A 13,997-nucleotide genomic window follows, 5' to 3' on the forward strand; every position below is an offset into this window, starting at 1 on the left:
GGAAAACACAAACTTTGTCCAAAAACCTCTCATGTTCAGCTGTTTTTTTTGTAAAAAGATAACAATGTTAGCCTTTTCCGCAGCTATAGGTTATATATGGTATCACTATGGGCTGGAAGCAGTGCTTAAACAATGGAAAAAACACAAACTTTGTCCAAAAACCTCTCATGTTTAACTGTTTTCCACTTTTTCTTTGGTCATTTTACACTACGATGGTGTTTGCTAGTTCACCTTACGTGCATTAATTTAATAACATGATTAGCCTACTCAACGTAAATTACACACGTACAACATTAAGCTACTTACGCAGAGAAGAACGGCTGCTGCTGCCATCATCATCCGACATCATTTCTGCTACACTGGCAGGGCTAGGGGCCAAGACTCTCCTCTTTGGGTTATTGGGGGATGTTGCTAACTCCGGGTCCGATAACAGGCATCACACCCGCAGTAGATGTGCTCGGTGTGAGCTCTTGCAGCAAGCTATCAAATACGGCGCATTTCTCGGCTTTAAAAAAAACGCTATGCGTCGCCAGGTGTTTCATCAGATTCAAGGTGTTACCTCCTTTGCACAGTATCACCTTAAAGCACTTGTTGCAGGCTGCTGAGTTTGCATCTTTTGCTGTGAAGTACAGCCAGACTTTTGACCGCTTCGCCTTGGGCATTTTTTCATCTGTAGCTCTGCTCTAAAAGAACGTACGTACCTGGGCCCGCCTACTATCCTTGGAAAGGTAAAATGACTGGCTAGAATCCAAAGTGTATGACATCTCATAAAATAAAGCACCGAAATGTGCGCTGCTTTTCGGTCTGGTTACTACCGTTTATGTCAGAACCGGTGCCATGATACCAGTACCCATCCCTAGTCCAGAGGCCACTGAAAGTCAGTTACATTCAGCGACTTTAAGTGACTACGGGCACTACGGGGACCCGCCCATTGGCCTCTCAACTTAAAGACAAGACATTGAAGCCACAACACATGAGAGTGACGGAGAGTGTTGACTGACGTATGAGACCATGGTAAATACATAGGGTTACCTAGACAACCACAGCCTGGAATGTCCACTAGTGGCTGATCATCAGCTTCAACACACTCCTTAACTCAGGACCAGCCCACTTCCCATTCCCAGTGTTTATTTGTCCTGTGTGACTGGTTCCGGTGTGGATTAACTATTTTTTTTATTTTAACCTCCTAGGACCTAGCGTCCACATATGTGGACATCCCATTTTGGGTTATTTAGACCAAAATACTTAATGTTGCTTTACAAGGGCCTGATATCCACTTACGAGGACATTATATGCTTCTGTTCTATCGAAATTTTAAATGAATATGCTCATACGTGGCTCTCATTTTTTTTAGAAACAGAAATCAGGTTAAAAAAAATCTGGTAATTCTTTGTTTTTACATTCATTGGTTCCCAATATGCCCAAATATCAAAGAGAAATGAAAAATGCATGCCGTGGAAGAGTTCGGGTCTAACTTAACCTCACTTTGCTTAATGTCTCTAAGCTACAACATACAGACCAGCTTTGAACAGAATTCACTAACATGTCGGTTCATCCTCAGGAAAATATCCCTTGGTTTGTTTGAGTTTGTTTGGAAATTGTTGAAAATTGTGAATCAGACTCTTAGCTAACACAACCAAGTGTTGTCTCCCTTCAGCTGCTGGATATTTAATGATAACAATTGGTTTTGATGTGAATGCAAACTTCCTAAACTTCTCTTAAACACACGTATTGCAACTTGAGGTGACTGTTGTGATTTGGTGCTATATAAATAAAATTGAATTGAATATTGCTCATGCACGATACTGTGCTGCTGTATGAAGTTTAGCTTGTTCCTTTAAAATCATTGCATTCTCATTTAATCTGAAAAGGTCATTCAAGAAAGTTAGCAGTTGTCACACTCACAGAAGATTAAGATTAAAACGTTTCAGTTCAATTTAGTGTTGAAAACATGACCAAAACATAGTGATATTTTTTTGTAAATAAATTTCTGTGCAAAAATCAGTGCAGTAAAAATGTTGATTCAAATAAGATATAATCAGTCCACTGTCTTGCTTTTTCTCATTACGCCCTCCTTTCAGGCTTCCTGGAGAAAAACCGAGACAGCCTCCACACTGACATCATTCAGCTCGTCCACTCGTCCAAGAATAAGTTCATCAAGCAGATCTTCCAGGCTGATGTTGCCATGGTGAGACCAACAAATACATTAAAATCATGACACTGTATGTTGTATCTTTTTTCTGTTTTGTTATTTGGTTATTTGGGTTGGTAAATAATCGATATTCACTTTATTTATGATTTTGGCTTTGAGCTGGAAGAACTTATTACTTTCTTGGATTAATTTTCACTACAAAGCTTATGAAGGCTTTTACAGCAGCGCACCTTCACGCCTCTCAAAGAGTTCAGCCTCACTGATTGTTTGTTCAGCTTGAGCTACAATGACAGAAAGAGAGCCTTTGGTCAAGAGGAGTAGGTAGAAGAAGGAAAAGACATTAAGCCTGAGCAGGTGCCTTTGTTTTACCCGGCCCCTGTCAGCAACATGAGACTGTAGCTTTCCATCACTCTCCCACTGCACAGATCTCCCACGATGTGCACATCTGCCACCCCAGCTTTGCAGGGACTGTGAGTTGCCCTTGTGAGGCAAGCTTAAAGGTCCTAGCTCCCTACCTGATGACCCGATGTCCCACACCGCATCCACCTCTCTCTTTATTAATTTGTTTTAAAGATTTATAAATAGCATGATGTTTAAGATTGTAAGTATTTAGATTAAACATGTACTTATGAAATTACAATATTGATCAAAATGATCGTGAATATGTTTTTTACCATAGCCGAGCAACCCTACTTTAACACATTGCATCATTTTCAGTTTCTTTCTGAAGCGTTTTAAATCTGTAGACCGGTGTTGTTAACATCGCTGCTGTCTTCTGCCTTCCTTCGCCTTCTCTCCTAATGACAAACACCTCCTCTCACTCTGCTCTCTTTTCTCTTTCCTCTTTCTTTTCCTCTTGAAATCAGTTTCTGTGTGGCTATCAGCAGCCCAGCACACCTGCTCCCAAGGTAATCACCAGCCTTTAGCCACATGTGGTCTCTCCAACCCCGTGTGTGTTCTCTTAAGCCGAGTCCAATTATCCATGACGTGCTTAGCAGCATCCCTCTGCTCCCTCCCAGCCCTTCTTTTTATTTCACAGGTGTGCCAAAAGCAGAGGGGAACATTGTGCCGATGAGGGGAAATTTGGCGTGAAGTTAATGAAAAATAAGCTTTCAAACTCTCTGACACAGTAGGCAGTTCTGCATACAGACGAAAACTCCTGCATGCTTTTAAAATGTTTAAATCTAATTGTGTTTTGGCTTTACTCACAGGATCACAGTGACAACTGGTGTCAGAGATTTTGTGTTGTCTCCTCTTTTAATTGTCCGTCGTGTGCAATAGAAATAACGTGTGAGCGATCTGTGTTTGCTTTGTGGATCTTAAGAGTTTGAAGCCACTGGTTATTTATGGTTGTAGGCGTTCGAAATTAAATTCCCATTTAGGGTGTTTTTTATACCATTGTGATGTCCCATTACAGCAGCATCAATAGCATGCCTTTACCTGCAGTGCAAACATTCTGAAACTATCTGTTTTATATGTGTTTGCGTTCGTAGGGCGTTGAGACGAGGAAGCGCTCCCCGACTCTGAGCAGTCAATTCAAACGATCTCTGGAGCTGCTGATGAGGACGCTCAGTGTGTGTCAGCCGTTCTTCGTTCGCTGTATAAAACCCAACGAACTTAAAAAACCCATGGTGAGCATGATTTATTACTATGTATGCGCTTCTGTGTTGCGATGCCCCAGAGTACAGAGAGATGTTCAGAGTAGGGTGACCATATTTTGATTTCCAAAAAAAGAGGACACTTAGCTCAGTCATGAAGAACTTGCTTAAAGAAACATATTTAACATATTTAAACGATGCCTTCTCTGTGTGGTTAATTAATTGTGAAATAAATGTCATATAGGCTTTTACAAGTCAACAAGTGCAAAAAAAATAACTTAAAAACCTCTGGAATTAAATAATGGTACAGAAATAATGCCTCATCTGCATAAAAAAAAATTACCAGTACTGGGTCGGTATGAGGGCTGGACTGGGACAAAAAATTGACCAGGGCATTTTGACTATAGACCGGCCCACCAGATATTATAGGAAAAGCCATGAAGCCTTTGAATGAAAACGAACGCTGTTGTGACAGTGATGTACAGTCTTGTTGGTATATGTATGATTTCTATACATTTTACATCAGATAAGAACTTTGTTTGTAAGATTCAGATAATTATTTTTTAAAAGTGAGTCATTTTAAATGAGAATAAGAAAGAAAAGTATTTCATTGTGTCCCGCTTTCCCTGTTAATGCCCTACCTGCCCCCCTGGCAAAACTTTGCTAGACCCGCCTCTGACACAGTTACCAGCTGTCAGCTACTTAGAAAAGGATCCTGGTGTTATTTGTTTCTCTGAAACAGTTCATAACTTCCCTTCAACTCATTCAAGGCACCTTAAAGGTAAACCTGTTTCTCCATTACCTGTTCAGCTCTGATGATTCAGTAAGGACATCTCCTGGTTTCATCTTCATGTTTCCCTCTCACCAGATATCCAAACCGATATCATATCACTATCAGTAACATAGCACCCACCCAGCTGTATAGAAACTCCGTCATGCTAGCTAGTACGCAGTACGAGTTATTGTAACTGACTGTAAAATGTCAGCACAAATAAACTACACCTAAATTTGGTTTATATCTGACCCAGATAGGTCATACTGCAGGTCATAACTTCTTACCTGAAGTTCAGTTTACCTGACACTCATCCACCTGCTGGCCTCTCTGGAAGCTCCGCCATAGACACCACCAAATAACTTAGTTATTTTTACTCACCGGCCAGCATCTGGCCAATCCACCACCTTTCATTGTTTATACTGTTACAAAACAACAACAACAACAAAACCATCCCAGTATGCCCGATGGTCAGTCCAGCTATGGTCAGTATGAGGGAAATTTCTTTTGCATTTCGTCTGAAAAGATGCACTTGCGCTTTGGGATCGTTCAAACATCATTAGGCGCATTGCTGCGCGCTGTCAGTCCCATCTGTGAGCGCAGAACGACGTCACACACATGGGTCCTCTGTCGGAATACAGGAAAACCCGGACATTTTTATCAATCTCGAAAATCCCCCCGGACAGAATGTGAAAAGTGGACATGTCCGGGCAGTGCTGCCAACTTAGCGACTTTGTCGCTATATTTAGCGAGTTTTCAGATCCCCTTAGCGACTTTTTTTCTAAAAAGTGACTAGCGACAAATCTGGCGACTTTTTCTGGTATTATTGGAGACTTATTTATGACGACTTTTTGACGTGAAAACGTGTATCGCTCTTACTCTCAACAAGCAGCGGTGCTGCCGTGGGCACCTCACCCATACCAAAGCGCTCACAGGCGGAGGATAGTCCTCCCCCAGCTGCTATCAGGGCAGGAGACGTTCACACCTATGCGTCCAAACGGCAAATGAATCGCGCATGAGCGAAGCCGCTGCTCCCGCACTGACTGTAACTCAAAGTCAATTCTTCTTTTACTGTTACACTGTTTTGTGGATCACAAGGTTTAAAACTACTTATAAACACACACTCTCACACACAAAGTAACTCCACCAGAGTGCCAATTTCAGGTCACTTTTGCCGGTCCAGGCCTGGATAAAGGATCAGGGTTGGAATTGTGACATTAAAAAAACAATAATTGCTAAAAGAAATTTAATTTGTAGTTCTAAATAAATTCTAACTGCATATAGGACGTTTTTTTTACTCACTTTATGTCTCTTCCATGATGTTATTTCTCTCTCCAAAAACGTAGGTTACAATTACATTAGCATGACCAATTATGCAAATTAAGCGATGACGTCATTTGGCGACTTCTAGCGACTTTTAGGACAACCAATAGCGATTTTCCTTACTGAGGAGTTGGCAACACTGTGTCCGGGGGAAAAGAGGACAGTTGGTCACCCTAGTTCAGAGTGCAGCCACGGCTGAAAACAGACTGTCTCAGTTATATAGTAAAGTTTTCATACTGTTAGGCTACTAAAGTAGAATTTTTACTTATATAAAGGGTCTAAATATTTCCTATCACACAATATACATATATATAAATATTAAACTTTCTCATATTTGTAGAGTTAAATGAGAAAACCGATGATGCTAAATTAGCTTAGCATATACCCGGCATAAAAACTTATTACAGCATGAAAACGCTAGCTCTGTCTGAAGGTAAACTCATGAAAAACTCAACACTCGTAATGCTGAACATACAGTCTTAAAAAGTCATAAAAAGTATTATTGCAGTAACATAAGACTATCAGTAGGACTACATTTTGGCTGGGAAAACTATCTTCCTGAAACGTAGTTAGCTACGATAAGCTAACTAACGCTCATGAAATTATAGAAATGGTCTAAAACACAAACATCACAAACATTAGTTTGAAACTAAAATAAAACGGGGCCTGTAAGCTTCTAATTTCACGTATTCATAGCTTATAGCTCACCAGTGATTGTGTGGCCCACTTTAGCATGATGTAGATTTCGTTTTGGTTTGAACCCCAAACCTTTATAAGCCTTCATTTGCACGTCAGGAGGCACTGCAGAAAAGGGTTAACTCACGTTTTAACACTGGATGCTTGTTTCTCCTTCTCAGCAGTTTGATCGAGAGCTGTGCGTTCGTCAGCTGCGCTACTCTGGCATGATGGAGACCATCCGGATTAGGCGGGCGGGTTATCCAATCAGATACACCTTTGCCGAATTTGTGGATCGTTACCGAGTCCTGATGCCTGGCGTCAAACCTGCTCACATACAGGTCAACATTAAAATCAGTCATCTGTTTCACTGCTTAGTCCTGACAGATTATTTTAGCTGAGATATTATCATTATTATTAAAGAATCTTTTACTTAAATTACAGAATGATGGATTTTTAGAGCATATATCCATATTAATACAGCATATAAAACACAGTGTAGAGGCTATTTGAGCTTCCAGTCTTGTATCAAATATAATTACGGTATATTTACAGCAGCATACCATTGTTTAAAAATGTGAATATGGTTTGGAAAGTATTTGAAGCTGTCTTTAATGAATTTTGACCTTAAATTAACTTACTTAAAAAATATATTTGGATATATTTAATAGATGTTTGTTAAATTTAAAACTGACACATTGCTACATAACCTTCTTAACTCTTTCCCCCATTGAGACAACATTTGATGACCTCCCCTGTAGCGTTAATGATGAGTTTTGACATTTTTTACTATATATCAGTAAAGTTGTGGTTTGTTCTGGATTTTTCCAAGATCCCCCTGACATCAGTCATTTTGTTTTATAGGCAGGAAATCTAATATGACAGCTCAGAAAGTTCAGAGAAGAGAAACGAGGGTTACCCCAGTAGGTGTCTAAGGTCGAAAGAGTTAAACTGACTGTAATTCAAAGTTTCCTTAATTCTGATGAAAATCTTAATGATAAACCTTAAAACAAAGTACAAATTCATGTCAGGAGTCATTATTTCTAGTTCTTTCTTTCCAGGAGGACTTACGAGGAACCTGTCAGCAAATAGTCCAGGCCCGGCTGGGAAAACATGATGACTGGCAGATTGGAAAGACTAAAATTTTTCTAAAGGTTGGTTTCCTCATGTGAAAGTTAGCTTACTGAGGCCTCGATCCAAAGACTTTTGAATATTCGGCAGAATATTAGACAGTTTAGGCAGCTGGTGATGTAGCAAAAGGCTTTTCTGCTGTCATTCTTATGCACAACAAAGCAAAACATTGATAGCCTTAAAAAAGTTTTAGACCTTCTTAATGAAGCTCACTGCAGTCTCCATCTGTGTAAATGTTGAACAAGGTCTTTAGTTCATTTATCACAGGATTTCTTCTGCAACTCAATAAACTTTTTTGATTTTGCAGGTTCTTTTTAACATAGCAGCAAAAAGAGAAAACACAAGCATGCTCAATCAGCCAATGACATTCACTGCTGTCATCCCCAACCAGACACTTTGAGGGGGCAAACCATCCTAGCAGGTCAATCGTATGTGGTTAGGGTATACACTAGGTGGAAATGCTGTACTTCCTGGCTGTTTCTACTGTTCTTTTCTAATAAAAGCAAAATCACCAAAAACATTGATGACCAAGAACATTTTTTACTTTAATAGCTCAAGTTTGTTCCCTCTAGACTTCCTTCCTTCCATACTCTGAATGTAGCTCTCAGCCTCAGTCATTCCTAATGAAGGTATACATTTTATAAAATGGGCCGAATTGTCTCAGTATGGGTCCCCAAGGCAAAAAACACAGGCTCCTATAAAGCTAATTTCAAGTGTTTTATTTAAGTTATTAAACATAGTTTTGGCAAAAGGGCTCTACGTGATACTGTGCCTTTTTGTTGCATATTATAATTTAATAACTTTTCTTTTCTTTATTTGCCACTTTGTCTCCTTTCAGGATCACCACGACATGCAGCTGGAGATAGAGAGGGACAACGCCATCACCGACAAGGTCATCCTTATCCAGAAGGCTGTGCGTGGGCTTAAAGAGAGGTAAGCGACTTAAGACGATTCCCAAAAATCAAAAGTGTTTGTAGCTCATTGGAATAATGCTCTCTTCTTCCTTAAAGTGTAAAATTAGATCCAGCATATATACATATCTTTGGTTTACCACAGCGTGAAGCAAAGGAGTAATGAAAAGAGATTTCTGTCTTAACCTACAAAGATAAAGGTTTGAAATCTAGTTTATGTTTCCTTCTGTCACTCCTCCAAGGACAAAATTCCTCAGACTGAAGGGCGCTGTGACTGTTATTCAGAAGGCCTGGAGGGGTTACCGGTGCAGAAAGAATTACCAAATTGTGAGTCGTCTACATCAACAGCCTGATTTTCTGTCGTTTTTTATGCACTGAAATATTCTGAAAGCCTCAGTATGTATTTGTTTCTCCCAATTTTCATCTATTCTCTCCGTTTTTTGTTTTCAAATTTGCAAGGTCTTCCTAAACCAGATTAAAATGAGACAGAGTGCAGTGGTAGCTCTTTCTTTATTTTATTCGAAGTTGCATAAAATTGAGCCTGGTCATTTTTACAGTCTTGCTTCTTGCAAATGTTAAACACATATGAAAACATTGCTTCCCCAAGATGTACTCATTTGTGAGCCTCAGCATACGGTGTCCAATATAAACAATAACAACATCAACAAAAAACAAATTAAATACATAACAATAATCCCTGACCTGTCAAACGCGTTCCCCTCCTTCAGATGCAGTCCGGCTTCTTGCGCCTCCAGGCCGTCTACAGGTCGAGGAAGTACTACCGAAGCTACCGGACGACTCGCCGTCGCGTGACTCTCATCCAAGCCCGTTGCCGCGGCTTCCTCATCCGGCAGGCATTTTGGCGGCGTCTTCGTGCCGTGTTGACCATCCAGGCCTACACCAGGGGCATGATAGCCAGACGCCTCTGCCAGAGGCTCAGGGCAGAGGTAAATAGTTACTACATTTACTACTGCTACCTAAATCATGTTGTAGGCGGGTCAGGAAGACGAGAACACTGGTCCTGAGGGCAGACTGACAGATGGAGGTGAAAGATAATATGTTGTCTTTATTATATTTCATCGGTGCTAGATGCAACTGAACACAAGTTTGTTACTTTGACGAAGAGACAGACGATATCATTTTCAAGTCTACCCAGTTAGCTTAGCTTAGCATAATAAGTGGGGAAAAAAGGGTTCACCTCTAGCTTCTGTTCAAAAGTTACAGACTTAATATAGATCATAGCTACCAGCTCCAAAAAGTGAAGCCAATGCAGAAGTGCCTTAAACCTCACCAGAGCAGGGGGTCCTGTGTTTGCAAAAACCTCATAGCCTCTTTTGATTTATGATCTCATTAAACACCTTTTGATGAGTTTATGGCCTCAGTCACTAGTTTTCTGCCTTGTTTAATAATGTCAATTTTGTAACTTAAGATCACATTAAGAGTGCTATTTCGTAAGCAGTGGTTATCAACACTGTGGCTGATCAGCATTTTGTATACAGTCTGTACTAACAATATCCAAATGAATCTCAGTCAGAAACATATAACTCACTTATTAGTGCCATTTATCTTATTTAATGCTAAAATAATTTTTTTAAAATATCACTTTTTGATTTTGTTACCTTCAGAAAAAACTATTTCTTTACGTTAAGCTGCTCTGGTGGCTCTGGCTTCACATTTTCATGGGAATAGCAATTATATGAATAACTTAATTGCGACAACAGCCACTAAAGGATTAGGGAGTTGATATAAACGTCAGCGTGCTGTTACAAAAATCCTTTGATTTCATCCTTTGATAAATAAGAGGCCTCTAATCACCAATCATTTTATTTGCTACAATGAGCAAAATGATTCAATGAAGTAGCAAAATAATCCATAATTGAATTTTACCTTTTGATTTTTGTATCAGTCATGTCAGGCTTTATTTAAAAAAGCAACCACCCCACCACTGTAAGTTATTTTTTATTTCTTTTTTGGATTCAAAAGGAAATCCCTGTCATTCCAATGAAAATGTTTAATGTGTGTGTATGTGTTTTTTTAAATATGCTTGGTTAGGATGTAATTTATTCAGTTATAATGTATAACCCCAACTTGCACACAAGTTGGGACATTTATTATTGAAAGTGTTTCTGAGATCATGCAGATATTTCCATGACAGACTCATACATATTTTTAATGCAGTGGTGCCTGAGGACCCTTGTCCCTTGCGCAGAGATTTCTCTAGATTTTTTTCAGTCTTTTGATGATATAATAATGTGCATTAAAGATGAGATATTCAAAGTCTTGGCAATTTTACGTTGAGGAACTTTATTTTGAAATGCAATTTTTGGAGAACATCTGCCTATCATTACTTCCAATAAACTCTGCCTCTCTAAGAAGCTCTTTTTATACCCAATCATGTTACTGACCTGTTGCCAAATAAGCTGATTAGTTGTAAAGATTTTCCTCTATATGTTTCTTTTTATTGCCACTTAGCCTTTTCTTTCCCTCTTTCCAAGTTTTTTGAGACATGTTGGTCCCATCAAATTAAAAATTGCCTAATATTTTTCATTAAGCAGTAAAATGTCTCAGTTTAAACATTTGATTTGTTTTGTGTTTTATTGTGAATAAAATATGGGATTATGACATTTAGAAATCATTGGATTCTGTTTTTATTTACATTTTACACAGCGTCCAGCCGTCTTGGAATAAAGGTTGGACATTTTGGTTTATCATGTGGTCAGACATAAGATGAAAATATTAGTCCTGGGTATTTAACTCTGAGTGGGGTTGTCATCTTGGTGGTGGTCCTGGAAGTCAAGCCACCCTCACATCATGTGATTGGTTAGGTCACATGAGTTGCCTCTGCTGGCCTTCATTGGGTTTAGGGTAGTCACGGCTCAAAGGCCCATTCTGAGCCAGGATTTGTTAGTGTGAGTTTAAATAATTTTTTAGATCTTTTGCAAAGTTTTGTTTCACTTGTCTTTATATATTCTTGTATTTATTCTTTCTGTATTAAACTCTGTTGGCCTAAAATATGTCAGCATAAAACTATTTTTAACACATTATGTTACAGCGATTTTATGTAAAAGTCTATAAAGCTGTTTTCATGCATGCACTGCAGCTCTGAGCTGTGATGAACACGATTCGATGGATTCACATGTGAGAATGCAAATGTCCCATGTAGTCCTGCCAGCACTGACATGCTGGTTCTCAGAGTATTTCCAGTTGCTCGGTGCAGACTGTTTTCCCCTGTGTGCTACATCTTTGAGAGCATAAATGTGGGTAATATCCTGACCTGAGTCTCAGGAAATTGTCCAGAATTTATGTGTGAAAACAGCTTTTGTAAACTATGGAAATGTTTGTTAGCTTTTCAACTTTTTCAGGGTAAAATTGCTATTTTTAAATGATTTTTTTCCCCTGAAGACTGTTAAATAAAATATTGTATTTTGTAAATGTTTGCTTAATCTCATTTTCTTATTAAATTGAACGTTCAGGGAACTGTAATATTCTCAAACATGTCTGCAGTTCAAGCGAAGAGCGTGAGCTCTCTAGGAGCACCGCAGCAGAGCGGGTGACAGACCAGAGGTGGCTGCTGCTGCGTGTTATCATGTTAAACATGTTCATGTGTCAGAGTGTTACAGTGTTACAGTGTTGACCTCTGCGCTGTTTTTATTCAGTGTTGGTTATGTTAGTGTGTAGAAGTTTAGATTTATTCTTCTGTGAATAGCTCATACTTCATGTCGTGTTCAGCTTTAAACAATATTCATAATCTTTGTCGACTATTATCTAATGATAATGATTTGTTAGATTAGTTTCTACTCTAGTTTTGACTAACAGTTAATAGAGAGCAAGACAAACAATAAGATGACAGAGAAAAGTTCCTCTGTGAACTCTTGTCCCTCTGTTCCTCCTCTCACCTCCCTCTACAGCTGCAGCATCGACTGGAAGCTGAGCGCCAGCGCCTGGCTGAGGAGGAGCAGCTGCGACACCAGATGACAGTTCGGCGGGCGAAGGCTGAGGCTGAAAGGAAACACCAGGAGCGGCTCATTCAGCTGGCACAGCAGCAAGAGGAGAGGGAGCGGGAGGAAAAGGAGGAGTCGAGGAGGAAGAAGGAGCTGCTGCAGCAGATGGAGAGGGAGAAGGAGCAGCCAGTCGACCACTCGGACATGGTTGACCGTATGTTTGGTTTCTTGGGGAACTCCGGGCCGCTGCCCAACCAGGATGGACAGGCACCAGCTGGTTTTGAAGTATGTATATGTGGGTTTTGTAGTCCAGTAAAAATGTCTGATTAAATCATCCATTAGCTAGGATTCCCCCCTCCGGTTTTTGAGGGGGACACACGGGGTTCTTGGGATTTTTTTCCAGGAAATGTCAAATATGTAATTTCCTTAATTTCTGGTAATCTGTGCATGCCCCTGCATGCATTTATGATGGAATTAATATAAAGATAATATCCTTGGCCCTACAGAGGTTGCATGAATACTATCAATACATGTCATTGCCAAGAGGTGTGCTGTGTCTCCTATCTCAATGTCAAGAACATGGAGACAGGCAATTACTTGAGGAGAGCTGGACAGGGCCATAGAAGGCTCTTAACCCATCAGTGGACCAGTATCTGCTCCATTGTGCGAGGAGGAACAGAATGAGCACTGCCAGAGCCACAAAATGACCTCCCGCAGGCCACTGGTGTGAATGTGTTCACACATTATTACTTCTAGGCTACTACTGTCATTCATTATTATCAGGATGTGCTAAAAACTCCCTGAAAAGCCTTCAGCTAATTCAAAATGCTGCAGCAAGAGTACTGATGGGGACCAGAAAGAGAGAGCATGTTTCTGCTGTATCGGCTTCCCTTCATTGCCTCCCTGTTAAATCCAGAATTGAATTCAAAATCCTGCTCCTCACATACAAGGTCTTAAATAATCATCTTATCTTAATGACCTTGTAGTACCATATCACCCCATTAGAGCACTTCGCTCTCACTCTGCAGGCCTACTTGTTGTTCCTAGAGTATTTAAAAGTAGAATGGGAGGCAGAGCCTTCAGTTTTCAGGCCCCTCTTCTGTGGAACCAGCTTCCAGTTTGGATTCAGGAGACAGACACTATCTCTACTTTTAAGGTCAGGCTTAAAACTTTCCTTTTTGCTAAAGCATATAGTTAGGGCTGGACCAGGTGACCCTGAATCCTCCCTTAGGTATGCTGCAATAGATGTAGACTGCTGGGAGATTCCCATGATGCATTGAGTATTTCTTCTTCAGTCACCTCTCTGCATTGAATCACACTTGTTATTAATCTCTGTCTCTCTTCCACAGCATGTCTTCTATCCTGTCTTCCTTCTCTCTCCCCAACCATTAACGACAGATGGCCGCCCCTCCCTGAGCATGGTTCTGCCGGAGGTTTCTTCCTGTTAAAAGGGAGTTTTTCCTTCCTACTGTCGTCAAAGTGCTTGCTCATAGG

General features: G+C 40.1%; 1 protein-coding gene across 1 annotated transcript in view; it reads left to right on the plus strand.

Annotated features, from left to right (window-relative positions):
* The window catches only part of myo7ab (myosin VIIAb), a 53,473-nt gene that overhangs the window by 17,888 nt on the left and 21,588 nt on the right, over positions 1-13,997 (plus strand). Inside the window, exons 16-24 of the mRNA XM_087847481.1 lie at positions 2,082-2,188; positions 3,019-3,060; positions 3,646-3,783; positions 6,703-6,861; positions 7,582-7,674; positions 8,490-8,584; positions 8,805-8,889; positions 9,291-9,509; positions 12,471-12,788. Coding sequence (XP_087703607.1) covers positions 2,082-2,188; positions 3,019-3,060; positions 3,646-3,783; positions 6,703-6,861; positions 7,582-7,674; positions 8,490-8,584; positions 8,805-8,889; positions 9,291-9,509; positions 12,471-12,788 — 1,256 coding nt within the window. The remainder of the gene's footprint in view (positions 1-2,081; positions 2,189-3,018; positions 3,061-3,645; positions 3,784-6,702; positions 6,862-7,581; positions 7,675-8,489; positions 8,585-8,804; positions 8,890-9,290; positions 9,510-12,470; positions 12,789-13,997) is intronic.

The sequence above is a fragment of the Neolamprologus brichardi genome, chromosome 10 (assembly GCF_056152115.1).
Source record: "Neolamprologus brichardi isolate AB-2024 chromosome 10, ASM5615211v1, whole genome shotgun sequence".
NCBI lineage: Eukaryota > Metazoa > Chordata > Actinopteri > Cichliformes > Cichlidae > Neolamprologus > Neolamprologus brichardi.